General features: G+C 45.0%; 1 protein-coding gene across 2 annotated transcripts; it reads right to left on the bottom strand.

Moving 5' to 3' along the window:
• Nucleotides 1-3,518: 3,518 nt before the first annotated feature.
• On the bottom strand, nucleotides 3,519-19,006 carry wnt10a (wingless-type MMTV integration site family, member 10a). 2 transcript variants are annotated; one of them, XM_042084506.1, is made up of 4 exons: nucleotides 18,523-19,006; nucleotides 17,340-17,608; nucleotides 13,837-14,210; nucleotides 3,519-6,188 (listed from the first exon to the last, which is right to left on the bottom strand). In XM_042084506.1, exons 1-4 carry the CDS (start codon nucleotides 18,582-18,584, stop codon nucleotides 5,670-5,672), a joined length of 1,224 nt encoding a protein of 407 aa, XP_041940440.1. In that variant the 5' UTR covers nucleotides 18,585-19,006; the 3' UTR covers nucleotides 3,519-5,669. The 2 variants fall into 2 exon arrangements, with proteins under 2 accessions (XP_041940440.1, XP_041940441.1); XM_042084507.1 differs by having other exon boundaries at nucleotides 17,340-17,603.
• Nucleotides 19,007-24,734: the final 5,728 nt, after the last annotated feature.

The raw sequence follows: 24,734 nt of genomic DNA, 5'->3' as shown, positions 1-24,734 counted from the left end.
ATGGGGGGCCACACAATAAATTAATTTATGTTACTATACACCAACTGGCCTGTAGGTGGCCGGAGACAGTTTTCTGTGAATATCTCGAGAACCGTAGGGCCTAGTAGGTCCACCTTTTTTTTGTATGTTGGTCTTAAGGGGGCATGTCAACCCATCCCATTACCACTTATTTCATGTATAGCGCCACCTAGTTAAAAATTAAAAAGCAAAAAATTAGGTGTTTTCATCACAATATCTCTGGCTGACATGGTCAAAACTGCACGAAATTGAAAGTGTAGGATCATTATGACACCCTCCGAATGCATGCCAAGTTTTGTGAACTTTCGTTCATGGGGGGCCTTACAATAAAATAATTTATGTGTATATTTAGTGACCGTACACCAACAAGGATTCCCGGGACACTGAAAGACCGGGGTACACGAAACTTGGTGGGCATGTAACCCCACATGGATAGCATGGAACCATCGCTTTTCGTTTTGATCTGTAGCCCCCCCACTGTACTGGACCCCCCGAAAGGAGGGTAGGGCAGACACAGTTTTCTGTGAATATCTTGAGAACCGTAGGGCCTAGGATGACCAATTTTTTCTGTATTAACCCATTCCATGTGCACACATGTGCATAAACAGATACACACGCACACACATACATTCACAGTAATCATACGTATGACACATACTCACACAGTAGACATATGCACGCATGCATGCACATGCACAAACACACATACGCATGCAAACACACAAGCACGCACACACACACACACACACACACCCACACACATAAACATAAACGTTTACACGCACACATGCACACAATTCAAGAATTTCTCAGAATTATGAACAGGCAAGATGGGGGGTGGGGTTGTATAAAATGAATTTTACATGTGAAATCTATGAACTAATCATGTTTTGGTACTTGTTGTCTAGCAAATACCAGTGAGAATTGAGTGAGGATAATGCAATTTAGTGAGACAGTTAGAATCATATAGGCCTTTCAGCGTGATTTATTTTTGTGCAAAAAATGTGCTGGACTGGGCGGCGGTCATATTTTGTACCGCTCTGTGGTACATCTAGTTATAGTAGAATCAGTACATACACATGGAATATATTGATTTCCCTCCCTTTTAAAACACTGAGTGAGCTTCATCTTGTCTTTTCATTCACAAGTTATTCATGACATTTCCTCACAGTGTGAAAAAAAAAATTGGAACGTTTGAGAACTAGAACAACAAGTGATTCCCCGCCCCTCTGGACAATCAGGTACCGTAAGCTTGCACCCAAGCTGGCTCATGTCAGATGTTTTCTTGTGCCTGTAATCCTATGCCTGCCAAAGCAGTCATGTGTGGTCCTACAGCTTGCAAAAAAGTCAAAGTTCAGCACTGTTTGCACACAACTAATTAAAGGAACCAGCCTGACATGAGTACCTGGAAACTACCATTCCACCTGTACGGTAAAACAAGCGTGGATGAATCACTTATGGCTTTCAATAGAGGCATGCCATGGTTTTCTGCCTCTTTGCTTACGGTGCATTTGGTTTAACAAAGAAATAATAACGACTTTTCTTGGGTCGCAATAAAAACTTGGAGTCTCTACGTGGTTTCGCTGCATTGTGTATACACTTTGTACAGTGCCATGCTTGTATAGACTGGCCCCTCGGATTTGCTTGACACGATCCACCCTTAGGGAAAAAACACACAGAGAACATTTATTTCACAGCAGGCATTGGCAGCGCATTGCCTGTTTTCCAGCTGCCTTAGTACCCATGCTTTATAGGCCCTGCTTCTGTTTTTTTCTTTCCAAAGCACTTTTTTTTCTAGCCCAAATGCATCGGATAACTTCGAAAAGAGTGCCATTGGTGACATTTATCCTGATCACTTAGCATATTTCTCTAAAATAATGCCCTGTTACTGAAAAAAGTGCCCTGACACAGCCCTGCTTTTTAATTTAGCCTCTGTCATAGATTTACAGTTTGCGTCAGGGTCAAACAACAGACACAACTTTTTTTATGCAATGCACAAACATCCATCTTTTGTCTTCTAAGTGCAGCCTTTCACATGAAACTGGTCAGTGCCATTTTCAGACAAAATGTTACATAATGTGCAAGTGACTACACTGCACCTTATCACAGACATCAAACCACAATGTCTCAGACTTTCACTTCTGGGAAAGGAAGGTTACCTCACATTACCGTATATTGTGCCAGAATATGCTAATAATGCTAATAAACGTAGATCAGTCATTGGGAAATGCATTGTTCTGATTGATTTATGAAAAGTGGATTCCATTAGATTACTTAAGCTTAGTAGTAAGATGGACTAGCTGTGATTAAATGTAACTCCTTTTTGCACTTTTGCACCAAAGTCAACAAAACTTCCTCAAACCAACAAAATTCCAACAGGCCACAGCAACACTGGCATTTCCAGCGGACATGTCTGTCCCTTAAACAGACTTCAGATCAGCGCTCAAGATAACATGTTCTAATGAATTAACAGACATTTTACATCCAGAAAGAATGTCAACTAATGTAGTTTTTGTGACATAACAATACTGCTACCAAATGCAACTCCACTGTCCCCAATCCAGACTTGTTTGTTTGAATGGTCATTCATAAACATTTAACATGTGTATAAACACACTGTCCCAACCTTTGTCACAGCATAAAGGAAAGCAGAGAAATTGCTGAGAAGAGCAATGTAATAGTCACCTTCCCAGTACTTTTCTTCAGGAAGATACAATAATGACATTGCATGTTTATATAAAGATAGAAACAATTAACTCTCAACAGTTTGGCTCTCGATGAAACTCCCTGCCGACCAACAAATGCCCCGCGGGTATCGCTGTGCAGATTGCAAGAGGCATATGTCAAACGTCAACTTTGGCTTCACAGGAAGGACATGTTCTCACAGTTCAATCAACCCTCAGATGGGAACACGTAAGGCCGACGTGCGCTGAACTGCTGTCGCAGGACAGGAAAGAGCTTTTTATCCCCTTCTCTCTCATTCTCTCTCTCTCCCTCCCTCTCTCCCCCCTGCCGTGTGTGTTTAGATAAGAATATTTCTGTTTGAGAGGGCGCATGAATAGTGCACTATTTACTTTGAAAGCACAGCTAACACATCCTTATACTTGACTTGGTGACATCATCTTACATGAGGGAGCAAAAAGCATCCCGGGCTTGTGAAGCTCACCGAGGGTTTTTTTTTCACCCTCTGCACGCAAGCAGTTCCATAGAACACCAGGGCCAAACCACAGGGACATTAACAACACAAGGTGAAGACAAACACACTGTGTGAATCTGTCTGTCTATCTTTCTATCTATCTATCTGTCTGTCTATCTAGCTATTGATCTACAGTATCTATCTATCTATCTATATATCTATGTCCTCACTTGTACAGAAAGTACACATTTTGTATATCATTTATTTTTTGTAAACAATACCATCTCCATCTTTTTAAATTTAGGTTCTTTATTGTTTTACAAATATTAAGTTATCCACAAAATAAAATAACTTACATCATGAATAAAAAATTATACATTTTTTTTATTAAAAATGCACACTCTCTCCACATAGCATTTTTTTTACATCAGTCAATATAACAGGCCCACCCATGCAAAGAGCTGATCTGAACTCAAATTTCTCTGTGCTAGAAGATGTGTGAGTTGAACTTTGTTGTTTAGATCAGTTAGCACACATCCACATTAAACTGGACTTTGTCAGATAGTATAGAAGGTATTGGAAAGGTACTGTATAACTTAATCACAATCTTTATATTAAAACATTACAATGCAGATACAGGGCTTTTATACAGGTCTTTCAATGTTTTCTCTTTTTATGCTGAATTTGGACGGGATAGCAGGCCTCAAGAACACCACTCACTTGGTCAGTCATTGCAACAGTGTGGGGCATCCTGTAGTTGCATCTATGCCATTAAAAATCATGTTTGCGTTGTCACAGTTAGTATTATAATTACATTCCAGGGCCTAGTCTAGAACAACTGATAACGCTTGGACAATTAAATGGCCAAAATGATTAGATAAAGATGTTAAAAAAAACAGTATTGCTTTTATCAGATCTCGGGCATTACTGAACAATTTCTCCGGAAATATAAGCCTTGTCTTTATAAATGTAAGCATCCCTTTCTATCTGCTAATTTTCACTCAGTGGACAAGTTCCAGTTAATCCAACAAATTTAGACATGACTCTCATGTGAGTATATATTACCACACCATTGCATTATGAAATGGCACTTGGACCATGGAGCTCCGAAATAGGCACTCCTGAATGAGCCTGAAGTTTTGGTCATGATAAAGAGCATCTACAATCATTGTCCAGGAGGCTTTTCTTTAAGTGTTGTCACTCCTTTTAACATTTTATAAAAAGAAAAATAAATCTCATAATGAATGTCCTGTGCTTGTGTACGTGAAGGCAGAAGTGCTTTTTTTTGCTAACAACAACAACAACAATAACAACAACAACAACGACAACGACATCAGTTGTATCTACACGGTTTGGTTGTGTTTCACATTGGCTGGCCTGAGCGTGAGTGGGATGGCAGAGCTGAAGATTACCAGAGTTCAGGATGGGTGTGCTTGCTGGGATCCGCCTCTGTGTATGGGTGTGGCCCTAACCATGTGGTAATACAATTATGTGTGTTCACCGTCGGCCTGTCTCATCAAAGGGAGCGCTGACATGTGAGGCACGGCCCTGCAAGTCCAACCAACAGGATCACACCGCGGCGACCGGGCCCCCACAGGGTCAGATAACAGTCCAATGAGCTCTTCGGAGGCAGAATGATGTGTGATGAATGTCAACATGTCAAGAACAACTCTTTTCTTTTCTTTGCTCTTGCTTTTGACGTGCAGCTTGTGTTTTGTAATCATTTTGGTTGGTCGCTGCACTGCCAAAGTATTTCTAGCCACCTCTCTCACTGGCTCGATGCCGGGCTGACTGACCTAGACACAGAGGGGAACAGATCTCTTTTTCCCATAAAGCCGAGATAGGCAGTATTTGCATGAGTCAGAAATGACAGACTATAACACAAACTGTACAATCAATGAATAATTGCAGAGACATGCTGACATTTTATAACTTATAATTATAATCTCATTTGGTATATGATACCACATTATAACACTCAAACAGAGTTTATTACTAGACTCTGTAAAATGATGGCTCTGTGCAAATGTAGGACTTACAAAAGATGTTGGATTTAAAGGCAATTTCTTCTCTCTATTGCCTTTTCGTTTTCTTACAAATTTCTTCTCCTAGTACCGGAATCCCGAGCCATTATTAAATTGTTAAGATCCGCATTTTGAAACTAAAGGAGCGCTCAGATGTCAATGTAACCCACCGTAGCTGTATCACTTTTTTTAACTTATCTTTTAACTTCTCTGAAAGGTTATTATATGCAGTGCAGGTCCAAATGCTCAATCTGAACTACTGTGGTTAGACACATGCTCTGTGCACACACACACGCTGGGTGCGCACCTCCTCGCACATCCCTGTCTCGTTTTTTTTTTAATGCTTTCCATTCTAAAAATGGAACTGGCAGTCCATCGCAAAGGGAAGGTTATCCTTGCAGTCTCCCCCCTCTAGTTCTAATGTCTGTCATTCTTTTCATATATATTTATATATTCATTTATTAGGGTTTATAGGTTTTCTTTTTCTTTTATCATTTACAGACGTTGACCCACTCCGTTATTCGGCACTCTTCGCAGACCACGTAGCAACACCAGTGGAATTTGCAGTTGCAGCGCTCGCTGCGCGTCTGCTGCAGGATGTTGTGACCTCGGCCACAGCACAGGCTCTCGCAGTTGTCCATGCCCGGGCTGGTCTTGTTGCAGATGCGGCCCTGCGTGCCCGCCGAGTCCGAGCCCAGGTCCCGCTCGCAGAAGTCGGGCGACTTCTCGAAGTAGACCAGCTCATTGTAGTTGGCGCGGCGCCGGTGGTGGTTGTGGTTGTGGTGGTGGTGGTGGTGGTGATTGTGGGCGTTGGGGTGCATGGAGTTGGCGTTCTCTACCTGGCCCGTGTTGCGGTTGTGCGGCTTGATGAAGGTGGCGACGTTGAAGCGTTCCTTGAGGAGCGAGCCCACCGTCCTGAAGTCGGGCGTGACCTGCCAGCAGGTCTTCAGCTGGCAGCTTCCTGATGTGCCGTGGCATTTGCATTTCCGCCTCATGTGGTCCACCACGACCTGCACAGAAGAGGGGACATCAGTCCAGCATATGCATACTGTGTCATGCATACTGTCAATCAAACTTTTGTACAGAGAAATGGCTGAAGTACCCTCAGTATTATGCTCAGAATGAAAGCCCAAGGCAGAGCACTTCCTGAGGTTTGCACACACACAAAACAGTCACACATAATATACATAATAAAGATGTATTAATGTGAAATATTTTGTGGATTATTACATAAGAACGTCTCCTGAATTGAAGACTATGCTGTCACTGTATAGTAAATTCAGAAGCAATCACAACAACAACAACAACAACAACAACAACAACAATCAAGCACCTCTTCAGTGACATGAAATTCAGATTAAATCAGGGCTACAAAAACTACAATTCAAATGAAACCAGGGGGTACAACAACTACAATTCCCACACATCACATTCCATTTCAACTTTCAAAATACAACATTGTGAGTGCTTTTGAAAAACTCCCTTCATAAGTTCAGTTCATGGGCGAGGGTGTCTCACCCCCGCCCCCCCATCCCCTTTCCACCTCCGCCTCCACAGTCACACAGACCTCCCATTCGCTCAACAATGCTCTCTGGCCTGACAGCCGGAGTTATAAACTTTTAGATCCAATTACCAACAGGAAAAAGGGGACCACCCTCCACACTGACAGACGCTCCAGCAGACGCCCCTATCAACAGTGCAAGCACAAACACTCCCCTCCAGCACACCCACATTCTGCCGGCTTTGAGGCCTCCAAACGCGATCGGCCAGCGGAGGCAGAAGCGGGGTGGCGGGACCCACAACACCTTGGGAGATAAATGGGAGTTTTGTCTGTCAAAACCCCCTGGATTACTGTAGGTTTCAATGTGCAAGTCATCAGCAACGCTAAACAAGATGAGACTTCACTATTTCATGCCACTCATGGGAGGACGGGAGGAATCACAGGGTGGACCCACAAAGCATTGTTTTGTTTAGGGTTTAATGGTGTTTATTCCCCTGATTTCCCTCAGTAGAAATGAGACGAAACCACTATTCAGCAGAGTTGTGATCCATCAAAGCAAGCACAGGGCTGCATGTCTGAGCTGAGGACAGTGTCTTCCCTCCTCCAAGGCTTAAGGTCATTTTGGACTGACGCCAAAAGCACAAGATACTCTGTGGCAGGCAGGTAGGCTATGAATTCTTCAAACTATGGCGTTGCGTGCTAAGGGTTTCCATTTCAAGGGCTATTTTGGCATAGGTGTGCCCAAGCAGTGAAGGGGGGGGGGGCATTGCTGGAGAGCTTCTACCGTGCGTGCGTAAATACTGAGGGGTGGAGACAGGAGGGGCTTCCTGTAGCTTCAGGCTAACAACGCCTGCGAAACATCACCACCGCGCCACATGGCACGGCATCCAGCCACCCCGGTGTTGCAATTACAATTTCGCAAAAAAAAACAAACAGACAAAGCCAAACAAAACACCAGCCAGGCACGAATCTGCTGCCACTTAAGTTCTTAATGCTTAAACTGCCCCCTCGAAATCCCACTTAAGCTGTTTTTCGCACCTGACTCTTTCGGCCCTTTTTTTGCATCCCCATTTCCGGCGTGGGCGTCCCTGTCATGCGTAATCAACGCCTCCTGATTGTTCCAGGAGAGGAGCTGGGGCCTCAAACAGGAAAAGCCCTCGCAAATCTACAGCCCCAGGGGGCAGGCGCGGGTGTACACAAACAGGGATATTCAAATGCCGGTGGCTTTTGACAGGCGCGTGCATGCTTGCGCGCCTAGACGGATGTACGGTGCTGAAGCTAACGTCTGGCTGGCGGCGTGACCACATTGGTGCCCTGCCCGTGGCTCTTTGGACATCTCTGACCCAAGCTAACAGGGAGTGCAGTGGTTCAGATGGCAGATAGCAGGAGAGCAGGCCGATTGTGCTCTTTCCTCTTGGGGATCAGTTTGGGAGCATCTGGGGCCATGGGGGATGGTGTGGGCGAAGCTAAGAGAGAGAGATAGAGGAAAGGAAGAGAGGAAGAGAAAGAGAGGGGGGATAGTGAACGAGAAGGTGAAGGGGGGGTTTTGGAGGGGAGGGAGAGAGAGGGAGAGAGAGATGGAGAAAGAGAGAGAGAGAGAGAGAGAGAGAGAGAGAGAGAGAGAGAGAGAGAGAGAGAGAGAGAGAGAGAGAGAGAGAGAGAAGAGGAACAGAGGCAGGAAGAACTCTCCTGGAAGTGGCTCACAAGGGTGATGACAGGCCGGTGATATATCACACCCGCTCAGAAGCGGAACTGTGCTTTAGCAAAGGCGGCCGAGAGAGAGAGGGAGAGAGATAGAGGCACAGACGAAAGGGGGTTGGGGAGAGAGAGCCTCAAACGGCTGGAAGGCTGTCTGTCCTGAGGGGACTGGCAGAGAAGTGCAGGAACTGGGGCCTCATCTCACTGTCTGCCATCCGATCAAGATTAGCATCTCTGTCTGTCTTTCATTCAGATGTCAGCACAAGACCTATATCGCCTTTTGGCACAGGCCAAGGTCTTTAGAATAACATGCCCATATCAACCCATCACTCTCATATAGGAGATCATAGATGATTAATAGAATTGATGAAACTAGATGTTGTCCTTCAAAAAACCCCAAATGCTAAAATGTCAGATACAGTAGTGGGTCTCATCAGAGCAAATGGACTGTCAGTGAACATAAATAATCAAAGCTTCCATTTACTTTTTTCAAAAGATGAGGGAGACATATTTTGACCCAAAGTATGTGCTGTTCCTCTGAATATCCCTTTGAATACTGTTTTTGTAGCATTGGGCATACCCACTACATATGTTAGCCACCATTGTGTGCCATGTGTTCTACATACAACAAGTCATGGAGTTACAATTTCCATTCTCAAATGCATGATAATTGGGTCTGCGTATATGTGCACGTTAATATGTGTGTTCTTTCAGACATACAGCGTAGATGCTTAAAAGACAGAAAAAACTTCAGAAGTAATTGCTGCACGTTCATTGGTCGAGACCTGCAAGACACGCACATCTGGGCCACTTTAATTGGAGAAGAGTGAGACAGACTGCCCCATAAACTGGCACCAGACTGAGATCAAATGAGACATATTGGTAGCACATTTGGACCACAGGCAATATTCGGTAAGTGGCAAATCCAAAATGGGTCTCAAAGTTCCTTCGCCTTCACACACACACACACACACACACACACACACACACACACACACACACACACACACACACACACACACACACCACACCACACAAACACACACAAACACAGACACACGCACACAAAGAAAACCGTCCTTCAATTTACATCCTCTTGTTTGAAAGGATTTATGACTCAATCAAGACAGTTACACCAGTGACGTCCCCAGACCACTGGATGGGTCACGGTCTGTGGTCTGTTTTGAATTTCATCTATTGCACAATAATGGCATTGGTTCAAATTGGAAAGACATTCAGCACATTACACACAAACTCAAATATTCATACTTTGCTTTTTTGTTTGTTTCATTTTAGACACATATCTGGCACCAACGTGACAATCCTGTCCCTCAAGGAACATGTTTAAAGGAAACACTCTTATTAAATCTCAGCACTGCCACAGTATTTCAAATGCTCTGCTAAATAAAACAGACCATTAATGGCTATAAAAGCACATGTGCAGTTACAGAGATGGGGACATTGAGGCCTGTCAAGGATCAACAGATCAACAAAGCATGAGGTTTATACACAGTTTGTATCTGTTTATAAACAACTCCCTGCATCGGTTGTACCAAAATGGGTGAGTGGACATTAGTTGTGCGTCTCTGCCCTATTCTCCGTGCCACATACAGCCGAGCTCCCCCCGAGGAGTGTCCGGCTCCAGCTGGGTCCAGGCTGGTAGTTACAGGTCTCCCTTGTGTCATGACAGGGCAGCCTGATAACCCAAATGGCGTCCACTGCTGCACTATCTAATTGCCTAAATGTGATGAATCGCCTGAGCCCACAGAAGCTGTGGCTTGCTTTGATGCCAATGAATACCTCCTACGGAACAGAAAGAAAAAAAAAAACTCACTGTGTGCACATCAAAAGCAATCACAGAGGTGCCATCTGATTGTGTCAAGGTAATCTGTCTGTTCCACTCCCACAAAGCGCACTTAATGAAGAATGAAGATGACTGTCAGAGTCACAGGCTAAAACGCCAGAGCAAAGAACTCCGCGGTCATTTGTTCCTTTCAAGAGGAAAAAAAGGAGGCATTTCTTAAAATAATTCAGGCCCTAAATGAGCTTCTGTCCCGCTCTTTGTTCTAAATGGAGACGGGCTGTTGGCCTAGGAGCCAAGCGTTCACCAAAGCAGTTCCAGTGTGCTGATCCAATGAAAACATGAGTAAAGTAATTTACTGCCTTTGCAAGTGTTACCATGTAATCGGCAACTACTGTAAACACACAGACATGCACAGGGCTCTCTCTATCTCTCTCTCTCTCTCTCTCTCTCTCTCTCTCTCTCTCTCTCTCTCTTCTCTCACATGTATCAACCACACGGGCAAATTGGACACACACACACACTCACACACACAGAGAGAACACAAACACACTCCTGAGCGAAATTTCCCCTTTTTCTACGGCACTGCTCTCCTCTTACCCTCGATAAAGTCAACTTAAAGTTGTATTTGGGGAAGGAAGGGCGCATCTCTTTTTACTTTCCGCCGTGTTTGATGTTGAAAATCTTTTGCTGGGTTTAAACATCTGTTTCCAAACAGCCTTCAGCCACTAATTAGAGCTTTTAACAAGACTGAACGTCGTGAGAACCAGAGGGTGGGCATGAGACGACATGTATACCCCACTAAAACCACCGCATTCCTTCACAAAAGGCTGCTTTTTTGGGGAGGGAGGGGGGGGGGGGGTAAGGGGGTGTTATTCTCGACTTCACCTGTAAGTGTTTTCTGTCTGATTAGGGGGGTTCATCTGCTCTGTATTTTAAAGTACCATTGACACAGAACAGTGTAGAGTAGGCAACATAATCCACCCACATTTCAAATACACTCCTCTTCACTTAGAGAGCTGCCATGCTTCCCTGCATGATCTGAGACCGGTTAAGGTGTCCATATCAGGTGTGTGTGTGTGTGTGTGTGTGTGTGTAATCTGACCCTTACAGGCAAAGGCACATGTATCCTGCTGCTTTCAACAACTGTCTGGTCATGGAGGTTAATTGACTCTGTGTCAAAACACATGTGCCACCCTGGCTCACCTGCCAACACCACTCCTCGATAGTGGGCGTCCACCTGGCCACAGTCTGTAGAGCACGCCGCTCTTTAGCGCCTTCTCATTCAGTCTGGTTACAAACGCTCGCTGACGCATAGAGAGGGCGTTTTTTTCGCAACCACAGATACTTGGATTGACATGTGCGTGTTTTGACTTAATATTATTATGGTTGACGACGTGCCAGCGGCTTTTGACGTTTTTTCAGTAGCCGTAGTGTTGTCCTCACGCCTGGCGTTTGATGCCAAATAGGCTTCCTGGCAGACATGGAGCCACAATGTGCCTGAACAATGCATCCTCTCATACTGCCGTGCATTATTTGACGGCGCAATCAAAAAGCCCCTTCTTCCATTTCATACTGCAATAACTCAACTAAGCTCAATTCTTCTGCACTAAATGAACCATCTGAGCAAACACAGACACACACACACACACACACACACACACACACACACACACAGAGAGACACACAGACCAACATGCATGCACACACAAATCATCGTGTGCTTGTCCCCGGCGTCCTCTGTTTATCACCACTGTTTTGTCACATGGCCACCCGAGGTGGAGGGTGTGTGTGTGTGTGTGTGTGTGTGTGTGTGTGTGTGTGTGTGTGTGTGTTCTGTGGGTCTGTGTTTACACCAGTGTTTATGCCATGCACACACTCGTGGGACCACACGGGATCAGAGCTTTATAGGGAACTCCTTTGGGGAGAGCGGCGCTATTATCTGCCTCTTTGTTCTAGGGCAGGCAGGCGGGCGGGCAACTGTGGCACTTGTGTTTTGTCTGAATAATCAAGGAAACCCGAAATAAACCGATGAAAAGATACAGGGACAAATTACACAGGAGGAAGCAGCAAACAATGAGTAATTTGCCCATCCCACTGCGCGAATCAGAGCACAGGGTGCAATCACAGCTGTATCGCTATCATTTAAAGGCCAGCTTTATGGACGCCAGATAAAACCAGATTGGGGCAGGCCGTGGGATGAGGACGTCTTATCACTGGGTTTTAATGGTAGAATTAATTTGATTATAAGATTTAATCTACCTGCAGGTACAAAAGACCCATCAAAGAGGACACTGACACTGATTACAAGAAAACATGTAAAGTAACTATTTATATAGTGCATTCTCTAGCACAACTGGCTACTCAAAGCACTTGACACAGACATAGACAAAGTCATTTGAATGGCCTGTATCATTAATAGGTGGTAGTGATAGTGAGAAGAGCAACACTGAATGTTTTGGTTGTGCTATCAGTGAGATAACTCTCCATCATTCCGGTGAGAGTGGGAGCACCTGTGGCATTAGAAGAATTAACAGAAGCTGCAGCAGCAACAAGGGTGGTGCTCTCGGCGCAGCAAGAACTAAGCTTCAGAGCTCAGAACGTGCACCATTATTACACCAACTATAATCCCCCCAAGTTCAAACCATTCACCTTACAGCGCAGCAAGTCCCGCTAATCTGGCTCACATTATCCAATTAGTTCAACGCCTGAGCAACAACAACACAGAACATCCCCGAGCATCTCGCTGTGACGCCCAACAACACGTCGCCCCCCCCCCGAGGACTTGACCTGGGGATAACCACAGCAGACGGCAAAGAGATAGAGGGAGGCCCGCTTGTTTACTTATGAGTAATAGTAGCTTCTCACCTCACTGTTTAGTTGCATGTGGCTGCCATTTTTTTTGAGGGTGGGAGGGTGGGGTAGTCTGGTGAGGAGCATGAAGCAGGACCTGAAATCTCATGAGTGGATGTAATTGAGCATGTCTAAGTCGCAAGCGCATGTTTGCCTGAGCAGACACGAGTTATGGCTCACAACCCCCCCCTCGCTTTGCCTCTCCCAGGCGTTTGTGATGGGAGACCTTCTGCTTTGAAACTGGAGAATGATAAAAATGTGGACATCGTGGAGGTCCCTTGGCGAAAAAAGAGAACAGAGAGGGGTCATCCCGAGCCCATGCACGCGGCTCACACTGTAAGGTATTTGAGAAGAAAGCAGCTGTCCATATTCTAGCGAGGCTGACTGTGGTGAGCTGTCCAGCTCTACCTCAATACCGCTATCAAGATCAAAGGAAGGACGCTACTGGAGAAACCCTTTTCATTGTCTCATGCATGTGTCACGGTTATAATGTGTCCGTGGGGGAGGAGCGGTCATCCTTACTTTCTACACACCAAACAAAGGTGAGTAAGTTGAGCTTGTCATTTCTAACAGATGAGGTAACCTAACCCCTTGCGCCCAACGGTGTGTCATAGAGCACCCAAACCACACAGTTCTACCACAGTAGCATACCACACTGCTACATATTGCACCACACACACACACACACACACACACACACACACACACAGACACCACTTCTGTAAGCATCACACACACACAAACACACACACACACACACGCACACAGACACAGCATCGCAGCAGCTTCAAAGACAGCTTCTCACCTGCCTGCCAACTCTGTTGTTGTGGAGCCTCATGCGGGCGTGGATGTCGCGGTGCGTGTCACGCGAATCCAGGAAGTCGCGAGAGAACTTCTCGCCGAACTCCACATTGGGGCTGCAGCCGCCCCACTCCCACGAGTCCTGCGGGCCGAGCGCGTCTGCTGGGAAGTGCTCCATGACGCCGTGCGACATGCCCTTGCCGCGGTTGATGGCCTCCAGCTGGAGACGGTTCAGCTTGGCCCGGAAGGCCTCCTCGTCCCCGCGCCGCTTGTCGTCGCAGCTGCAGGCCTTCAGCTTGCCCATGGCGCACGCGTTGGCCACGGCGTGCACCACGCCAGCCGCTGCGATGGCGTGGGCATAGGCACTCTCCTTGAAACCTGCCCGCAGGGGAGGCGGTGGGGGGTGGACAAAAGGGGGACAAAAGAGAAGCTTATCAGCACAAGGGGACCACCGTGCCACACACTCAGATCTTTTTCCTCTCTCCCTCCCTCTCTCTCTCTCTCCCTCCCTTTCTCCCTCCCTCCCTCTTTCTCTCCCTTCCTCTCCCTCCATTTTTTCCCCTTTTTGTTGTTCCCCTACTTAGTGCCCCACTCATTCTCCCAGTGATCTGTGCACACACGGAGAGACAGATCGCTATCAGAGAAGTGGAGGGGAAAACCACATGGGGCCCATGGTGCCTTTTTTTTCTCATGTGAGATTGACTGCAGTGCCAGTATGTTCCCCCTCACACCACACACACACACACACACACACACACACACACACACACACACACACACACACACACACACGCATGCACACCACACATACATACAGAGAGAGAGAGAGAGAGAGAGAGAGAGAGAGAGAAGAAAGAAAGAAAAAGAGAGAGGAAGGGACATCTGGGAAATCAAATGGCAGGGATCAGTCCCACGTCCTCTGAGATAAAGCAGACTCCTGCCACTGCTCTCCGCAGATGGACGTGGCACTAGGTGTGTGTGTGTGTGTGTGTGTGTGTGTGTGTGTGTGTGTGTGTGTGTGTGTGTGTGTGTGAGAGAGAGAGAGAGGGAGGGCAGAGGCTACAGGAGAGGCCTGTGGGGAGCAGCGTCACTCACTTTATAACCCACACCCAATGTGTTTACAATTAACCTGACTACTGTTGGCAGGCGTTTGATCTGCAGCAACACTCCGCTGTAATCATCTGGCCCAGCAGCATTGCTTTCATACTGTGCATTTTATGTAGCTTTTTACTGAGGCTCAGAAACAAGAGGGGAGCCAATATGTGCTCATTCACAGAACACACCAACACTGCAAACATGGTGAGGTTTTACTGTACATTAAAAATGAACAGGGCTGTTATTTTAAGCCGTAACAAGGTTGAAGTGTCTCCACTTATTTTAAACGAAGCTCCCTCTTGGCCACAGGTGTCTTCATAAATCCTGACACTAAAGCCATAATGGCCCTTACAATAATGAGTTCAGGTCTTATAAAGCCAGAATCACTCACAGGCCCAGCTGGTGATATTATAGAACAGCATACACACATGCCCATAGAATCAGCTCCTTTGAACCATTTGGTTTACAGTATCCAATGCCTCTTTCAACTGAGGCTGTCTAACCTTTTAACACCTCAACAAGAAAGTTTCATTCTCACTATTATTCTTACTCTCAAAAAACATCTTACAAATCACTGAAAACATGTACACCTGTAATGAGATTATCTTGGCTACAACAAATGTGTTGTAATACATTGTTTACTCTCCAACGCAAGCTTTTCGTCAGAAATCTGAATTATCGCCGCTGCAGCACCTAAGTTAATTTGAAAAGGCTCATTCAGAGTCAGAGAGTGTGCCAAGTTTAAACAAGTTTTCAACTGGCCGTGACCCGACGTCAGACACTTGGAAAGCATATTCGCCGCAGATTGGGACTTGTATCATTAGACCTCGGCTCACCCCTGCCTCCAGTTTGGTCCATCACCGATAAGGTACATGACTAATGAGCCCTTAACACTTCAATCAGGTGTGAACCAGCAAGCGTCTGGAATTTGCAGTGCACAGGGAGGGAGGGAGAGAGAGAGAGAGAGAGAGAGAGAGAGAGAGAGAGAGAGAGAGAGAAAATGATCCCTTTAGGCAGGGCTGCTTCACTGATTGCTTTGGAGCATTTTTTAGACATAGCTGAATGCTGTTCAGCTGATCAGTTTCAAACTCTCCAGTGAGTGAGCATGCACCTATGGACAGTTACAGACACATATAGAGACACACACACATACACGCACACACACAAACATACTCTCTCTGTCTCTTACATACACACCATCCACAAACACCGGCACACACACACACAAGCACACACACTATATAACAACTACCAACACAAACTACATCAGCTGCAGCTTTTTCCGTGCTAGCTTCCCATGATTCCATGGGGGGCGAATGGCACTTAGAAGCAGCGGGGAGACATGGACATGAAAATGCTGTTTTAGATTTCCTTCCGAGCCAACGAGAGACCTGGAACAAATCAATCTAACAAATAATTTAAAGTGAGAGGCACGCCCGGCTGCGCTGATGGCTGAGGGAAGTGGGAAAATGAATTAAAGATTGAAGGAAACTGTCACTTTGGGTTACAGAAACCAACTAAACAGGTTTATGCTTTTGCCACTGAGAGTTGAGAAAGGGCTGAAAGCAAATTCACAGCACTTGCACTGGCAGAGAGCAAAAAGCACTTCAGCCGGAGAGAGCGGGCTCCCACTGTGTCTGTGTGCTTTTGCCGGGATATTTTCATACTCTCGGTACCCGGTCCGAGGTGGGCCCAGGAAGGCTTCTGACATTCAGAAGCTTGGGAACCTATGATTCATGCTTGGTCGAGCCGGTTTCTGATATAACTCTACTGATACATTGCGTATCCCTCTTTAATCCGCTTTTTTTTTGTGCTCTCGTCTTCCTTGTGCTGTCTATGCGCATTAGCCAGTCTGAATATTTATGGAACAGTGATGAGGTGACAGCCATCGCTGACGGTGCAAAAACTGAATTAGGTTTGCAGGCTTCCAAAACGAGAGCAAGCAAATGTGGCACAGTAGCCAGGAAGTAGAACAAAAGTTGCCATGCGAACACTGGTGTGCCATTGCCTGGAGCAAAGACTTCTCCGGTATTTTACTAGACACTGTGTGTGTGCCTGTGTGTATGTGTGTGTGTGCCTGTGTGTATGTGTGTGTGTGTGTGTGTGTGTGTGTGTGCCTGTGTGTGTGTGTGTGTGTGTGTGCCTGCGTGCGTGCGTGTGTGTATGTGTGTGTGTGTGTGTGTGTGTGTGTGTGTGTGTGTCTGTGTGTCTGTGTGTGCCCATGTGTGTGTGTGTGTGTGTGTGTGTGTGTGTGTGTGTGTGTGTGTGTGTGTGTGTGTGTGTGTATGTGTGTGTGTGTGAGATACTTCATGTGTGTGTTTCTTAGAGAAGTGGTGTGTGTGTGTGTGTCTGTGTGTGTCTGTGTGTGTGTGTGTGTGTGTGTGTGTGTGTGTGTGTGTGTGTGCACTGTACCTCTGTTAAACACCAAACTCTCATAGGGGATCTTGTTCTTGGTCTCCAGGCTGGAGCAGTTCCATCGGTGTCCCCTGAACTGGTGCTGGCACTCGTGGATGGCTATCTGGATGCCCTGGATGGCCGAGGCCGTCACATCGGGGTTCTTCATGCACACCTCCATCTGCTTCTTGGTCAGCCCAGGGAGGGTCATGCACACCGAGTTGGCATCAAGGACAGGGTCGGTAGGGTTGAGGATTTTTAGCCTCAAGATCTCATTGGAACCTGCCCTGGAGAAGAGAGGAGTTGTGATGTAACTCTTGGGTAAAACGTATACAGTACAGAATACTGTAGAGAGGCACTGGAGAACAGTGAATCTGGTAAAGTTGGGTCTGAGTCTGCATTTATTAACATAGTAAAGATTACTTGGGATGGGATGGATATTCGTGCAAGCCAAGAAGAAACATGTTTGCAAGCAATCACATTTAACACAGCTTCAAACTGGAGAATGAGTAACTGTCAACAGGACAACACCAATGAAAAAAGTATACACTAGCCTACACAACCAGACACAACCTACTTGAACATTATAATTTGATTATCTTATATTCTTAGCCATTTCTTTGTCTGAGTTACACTTCAACTGTTTGTAATTCATTTAGCTTTGGGTAACTACTGTGTAAAACAGCTTATTTGTTTACACAATCAAAAAAGATAACACATTACACATAATGAAAATGCTGAGTTTTAATACTATTTACAAACTTTGCCCAAATTACATGTAGGACCTTGCTGGAGAAATTTTACAGGTCTTCTTCACCACTACTGTAAACGTGTCAGTTTAAACGAGTTTAAACAGTTACAACAGTGGGCATTCGCAGATGTTTTCGTTGTTCAATTTTTTTTTTTTAATCACAGAGCTGTTGTATCAGGAATGTATTAGTGTCTTTCTATATCTGATATAACCTTGGAACACCTTCTATCAAGATTGTCACTTAAATATATCATCGGTAGACATGCAAAAACATGTTGTAGCCTAACAGTCGTCTCGGTTAACAAGTTATATTGTGTCCTCATTAAACGCAGAGAAAAAAAACAACTTACTGAATTTAGTCTGATATTTCATTTCTATTGCCAAAGTTACTAATGTGTTATTTGTTCTGGGAAAGTTTGTAGAACAGTTAAGGGAATCTCATTGACTTACCTTTGAAGAATATGAGAGACGAACATCACTGAACACAAAACGTGAAACAATAAGAATCCCATTATATTGCTAGTTCGCCAAAATCTGTGCGTTCGGCAGGTAGCCTATCTTTCCTTTAAGATGACAGATGTTGATCAGAAACGCTTTTCCGGAGGTGAGTTTCTGCCCAGTGGCTGACAGGTTGAAGGGTCTAGTCCAAATCGAGCTCAGATCTCTGTGCAGATCAAAGTGAGAAAGGTGTGCGGGAGCAAACGATGTTGTGATACGAAGAAGTTTCAGGTGTCTCCACTTTTCAGGTGCCTCGGAAAAGTTCTTCAAGTGGTGTCAAAGTGAGAGGGTGAATGAATGAACACTCTACAAACGCACGGCGTTACTGAATCTGTCCAGTGACACTTCTGCTCCGACGTGATGATCTCCGCATTGAGTTACAACCGGGAAGCGGTCCATTAAGTCTCAGTGAGCCTCCTGCCTCTAGTCTCCTTTACTTGTGATGTTATGCTTATCCTGATAGCGTTGTAAACCACAGCACTTAGCACACTGCCAGCCCACCTCTACGTCATTTGACAGTAAAAAAAAAGTTGCGACAGAGAAGGACAAGTGCCTCGTTAAGAGAAATAGATCACCAAGATAAGGGAGGACCCTTATGCACAAAAGTAAAAGAGACTTTTCCCTGCTCTGGACTTTGATTTCAGGAGGTGCACAAGCACCAGTAATGATGCTGATGGTGATGATCATCTTCAGAAACTGATATCAAATCACCACCTTATTTTAGATTTTCTTTACAACTTCAACATAATGCAATTGACTTCAGTGGGTCTTCGAACAAGAATAGCCTCACTAAATGAGAAAAAAGATCCTTATCTATTACTCAAACACCACACAGACTTTTGCAATAGCACTCCATGTAACAATATGCCCTAATTGCTAAATACTTGTGGGCAATAGGCTATCAATTCTGAAAGTATTTTAAATCAAAGCTCAGTTTTGCTGGTCGTGGGCCAGAGTAAATTTAATTTAATTGCTCGAGCAGTTGCCCTGAGAGACTGTTATTCATTGAGATCTGTCACCATCTCCCACTCCTTCCCAAGCTACCCCCCACATCACATGAAGTGTTGCTGAGCTCAAAGAGAGGGGAGCTGCTCTGACACACCGGACCCCAGGAGTTCCCGTCCATATGGCCCTTTGAAGTCCCTCATTTTGGGAACTAAGTGCAGACTGTTGGAGCAGTGGCATCTACGAAGAAAACCACATAATTCAATTCAACCATTGTCGATGCGATGCGTTCCTTGGAAAAGTACAGCAACAGCATGAGACTCTGAAGGGAATTCGAAAGGCCCACTGGGGATAGGGGTGCTCTGTCTACATGGTGTACATGTGAGTGAACAATTACCAGCAAGGCCAATTTAGCTTCAGTCCCTGTTCTACTTTTGTAACTCATTTGTGATGGTCCCTTCCATCACAGGCATTAGAATGGACATACTCTGTTCAAACATCTGGCTGTGATGTTGCAACCTTGAGAAAAACAACAACACAAAATAAGGTTCTCATCTGGCATGGGTCATTGCCAAAGATATCTGTGGTCAACATTATAACACATTCTGATGTTAATTGTTTCCCAGTGTTCACCAGGAATTCCATTTCAATTATATTAATTTAAGGACAAAATAAAAAGTGAACGCATAGTCATTGTTTCCCCCAGCTCAACTTTGTGATCGCAAAACCCTGCAGGATTTGAGTTATTTAATAAAGTTATGGTGAGCATAAATTTTACTGCTTGCCCATAAAATCTTTATCTGGTCCTCAGCAATAATCCTCAACATACAGCAACAGTCATTTGATACCTCTGCGGACACATGCTAGGAGAGTTAGGAGAGTTTGGAAGAAACTCTCCTCAGAGCCATAACCTTGAGGTTTAGTGTTTTGTTGTTGAATTCCTCCCACTGTCAGTGTGTGAAGTGTTATAATGCTCTAATGGACTTTTGAGACATATTTTTGACAGCCAGCATCACCCAAGCACAAAGCAACCTTTCAATTTGTAATGCTTCAGTCACCAAAAAACACAATCTGGGAATGATTTTACTGACTGGTTGACAGCAATTAGCAAAATAAGATATGAAGTGATGTGGCTGACTGTGTTGTTTTTCCTTTTAAATAATGTTGTTTTTCCTGTTAATGACATTTTACAAAGCTCCGAGTGCAATTTGTCTTTTGTCAAGTCAAGGCCATGATCTACTGTACACCGCATTGGGGGTTTTGGTCACGCACATTCTTCTTCTTTCAGGTCACCCTGGATGAGTATTTATGCCTCTCATTACATCTTTTACAATGGTGGCCAACCAAGTTCATTCTCCAATGAAGGGCTTAAATTGCTTAACGTTGAGAATAATGCTCTCACATGCAGGTTCTCACAGAGCTTGGGGAAAACTATGGAAACAGAAATAATAGACCTGGCCACAGCTTTTCCAACACTTAGAAATTCCACAGTCCTGTTTATAGCCTTATATCCAATGGGTCTATAAGACTAATTTATGAAAAATAGGTCAAAGTCAGTTTAATCTATTTTTAACAAGGGATGAGATATGGGTGGCTATGAAAAAGTTTGTGTGCGTGCTGTACTCTGGTTTTTCTGAGGGACAGCAGGGAGCCCTATGTATAAGAAGAAAAAGAAGACAGCTGAAGAGGTTGTGCAATTACTAGTGTCTCCCCCAGCAACAATTTTCTAACAAGCAAATACATGAGCAGCAAAAGAGGTGAAACTCTGAGCGAAACAGCTCTAGGAAGAAAAAAAAAAGAGACATTTCAATTACAGGGACTCCCAGAAGACATGCGGTAATAAGTAACAGCCTGTCTTTAGTGAGAATAAGGGTTAGAGAAAGTTTTGTTCTTCCTTTGAACAACGTCCAGCTATGGGACAATGATATATCTTGAGGGATATGTGATACAACTAACAGCTAACTGCATTTGAGTATTACCACAGTGTCGGGTGCTTTGAGGATTCCACTGATTTTGTCACCACAAGAACAAGGAGAGGAAATCTGATTGTTGTGGAAGGAAGTTGACAAACCCCTTCATCACAATAAAAAAAAACAAAAAACATCCTAGCTGATAAATTGGCCCAACCTCGACATTTTTGCATAATATTTTGATTAAAAGGGAGAGACTGAAATTCAGGAAATAGTTTTTGAGGGAGATCAATATTTTCAGAGTAATTTCTGAATTATATTCTAAAAACACTGACAAAACTCACAGGCCATGAGTCTGTTTCTGTAGCCTACATCTTAAATAAAATACTTCCTATAGCCCATTTCACTCGAGATAAATAAGTATCTATCTATCTATCTATCTATCTATCTGTCTGTCTGTCTGTATGTTTATCTATTTGTCTGTCTGTGGTACAACATGTCTTTACGTCGTAGGCCTAGGCCTAGTGTGTGGCGTGTGTTGTTTTGATAATGGGCAGGAATAGGCTGTTTAAGGAGAGCAAAGCGCGGCGATTCTGCTGTGCGCCGCTGTCTTTGTTTACGTGCGGAGGACAAGCTTGAGGTCGCGGCTCGAACGCTCCGACGATGAGAGAGAGACGCGACGGGTAGAAACGGCGGCACTCCCCAGTGCCTCCATCCTGGATTCGGTGCCTGCCAAGCCCCCCATGGATACAGAGGCTCAGAGCTGAGGAGGCCTCCATCCACCAGCGCGCACGGCCAAGACCTGATGTAAGAGTTCGTCTAGGCTACAATCAATAAAATGAAACAGTCTCAGCTGAAAGAGTGCTCTTCCCTCTTTGACAAGACTAGAATGGAATAATGCAAATAAGATGACTTAGGCTAAGACAACTTCAGGCATTGGGTTCAAATGGCAGGTAGGCTACTTTGCTTTTTAGATAGCCAATATGTTAATAGGACAGAGTGATGAAGTTTCTGCTGTGGGATGGAGGTCCGCCCGATAAAGTTTCAAAGAAAACGTGAGTCGGTGGGAAAACCAAAGGAAAACAGAGGCTCCCTCTACTGGCCAAGTGTGGACCCACATCTCGTGCAACCCAGGGAGTTACCTTGTGTGCGTGGTTCAGTCGTTTAATAAATTGCTATCCAGGGGGATCCCTGGTTCAGATATTTAGCTACCAGCTGGCTCAGAGGAGACCTATTGAGGAAAATCAGGGCGTTGCTTGTTTTCCTTACCGCTGGAATTACACCTAGGAATCGCTAATTGGGTGGAATTATCCGTTTGCTTTTCTTGCTCATTGTGTGAGTACACTTGTGTATACATTGCAAATGGACACCACCAACGTGGTATGCGAGGAGGAATACATTTATCGAGCTTTGATTAAAAAAATAAAACATAAACACACAAGTGAGTTGCAGCTTGCAGACGTCATGTGATAAACAACAGCGTGACATGGGACTTAAGGAATCAAAACGCATCAAATACATGGACACACACATACACATCAGATTGACACCTTGCCAAACACAGTGCCTTTACTTGCTTTCTTGCATTGAATTGCCCTTTATTCCTCTCCAGTCATTTATGTGAAAAAAAAGATTGATGGGAAAAAAAAAAACCTTTTGGCTCAACTCCTTTTATTTGTGTCTTAGAGTTTGAAAAGTATGGGGGTGGCCTCTGTGTGTGTGTGTGTGTGTGTGTGTGTGTGTGTGTTTGTATTGTTGAAGGGGTAGTGTGGTGAGGGGTTTAACTGTAGCCATTGAGTGGGATGCAGCCGTCTGGAGTTTTCCCCTCTCATGAACGGCCTCCTGTGAATCATGCGAAACTATGCTGTTTATCCAGACAGGGATCAAATGTAACCCGTGACTGACGTTTTTACGACTTCACCAAAGTGCACATAAATGGCGTGTTTCCGGACGGGGGACAAGAAGAGTGTCCCCGGGGCTTTGTGAGTACACAGGCCGGGGAGACAGACAGACAGATGGGGAGGGGAGTGAAAGAAAGCGAGACACAGAGGGAGAAAGAAAGAGAGATGGAGAGTGAGATAGAGAGAGATACTATATGTCATCTGCTGTGAAAAGGATGTTGAAAGATGAGAGTAAAATGGATGAGAGACAAAGATCTGTGGAGAGGACACTAAAAAAACAACAACACTTTTTACGTTTACGTTGAGCTGGTCTGGGGTCATCAAGATGAAGGTGAAGATAGTCAGAGGGCAACTAACAGAGGTCGTCATGGTGAAGCAGCTGGACACTGCAAGCTGACCTGACAAGTCCAAGCACTACCTGATCCACAGTACATGCAGGAAGACCACCATTGGCTAGCTGAAGAGGGCCATGACAAGGGCATGAGCTCCAGGCTGTTAGTGAATCCCAGGAACCTGAGTGAGTTCCTGAGCGGACGGGAGCCCCTCTGGTGCTCAGCCTCCCCACGTGTGGGCCATCCTGGAGACTGGAGACATCTGCTGTGGCTCCTGTGAAGCGTGGAGCCGTGAAACCAGAGGGACAGTGCTGCTCAAACAGCGCCCTCTTGTGTCTGAACAGCAGAATGGGACCCTGCTGGCTCCAGGAGAGCCTGGCCTGCTCCTGGGGGATTTCATACCGTCAAACCGCATATCATAAACACTCCACCAGCGAGTGGCTGCGTGACTAGACAGCCCGTATTTGATTGAGGACAAAGGGCTCAATTTACATCAGGGAATTCCAGCATGGCATACACAAAAACAGTATTACTTGTTGACTTGGTCTCTGAGTGTTCCCAAAAGCTTTTGTTTTATGGCTGATACAAACAAGAGAAGTGGAAAAAAATCCATCCAAAACACTCAAGTCAAAATAATACCAATCCCCCTTTCTCAACCCTGGGGACCTGCCGGATATAATAGTTAATCACCACGTGAAGCCTTAATGGCCACCAAGAGAGCCAAAGTATATGTTTATCCAATGAAAGAAATGGTGCAAGTAATTACATTATTTACTGAGTGCTGCCACTGAAGTCAAGGAGGCCCCTTTTTATGCTCCACACGCCACAACTGAACTTCCATCCCCTCCGGCTCAACCTCACAAAATATCATTGATTCATCCCCAACAACACGCGATGCGCTGTAACAATGGAAGCTAACGCTGAGGTGCTTGTAATTAGAGTGATTACCCCTGCCAGATAAAATCTGAAGCTGGGTTTAAAGCACAAGTGGAAATTTATGAATAGATCCACCTTGTGTAAGCAACTCTATTTAGATAACGACTAGTTGTCAGAACCGGAGGCACAGATATCAGGTT

Source organism: Alosa sapidissima, chromosome 2 (genome assembly GCF_018492685.1).
Source record: "Alosa sapidissima isolate fAloSap1 chromosome 2, fAloSap1.pri, whole genome shotgun sequence".
NCBI lineage: Eukaryota > Metazoa > Chordata > Actinopteri > Clupeiformes > Clupeidae > Alosa > Alosa sapidissima.
This window is presented reverse-complemented; position numbering and strand designations above follow the sequence as displayed.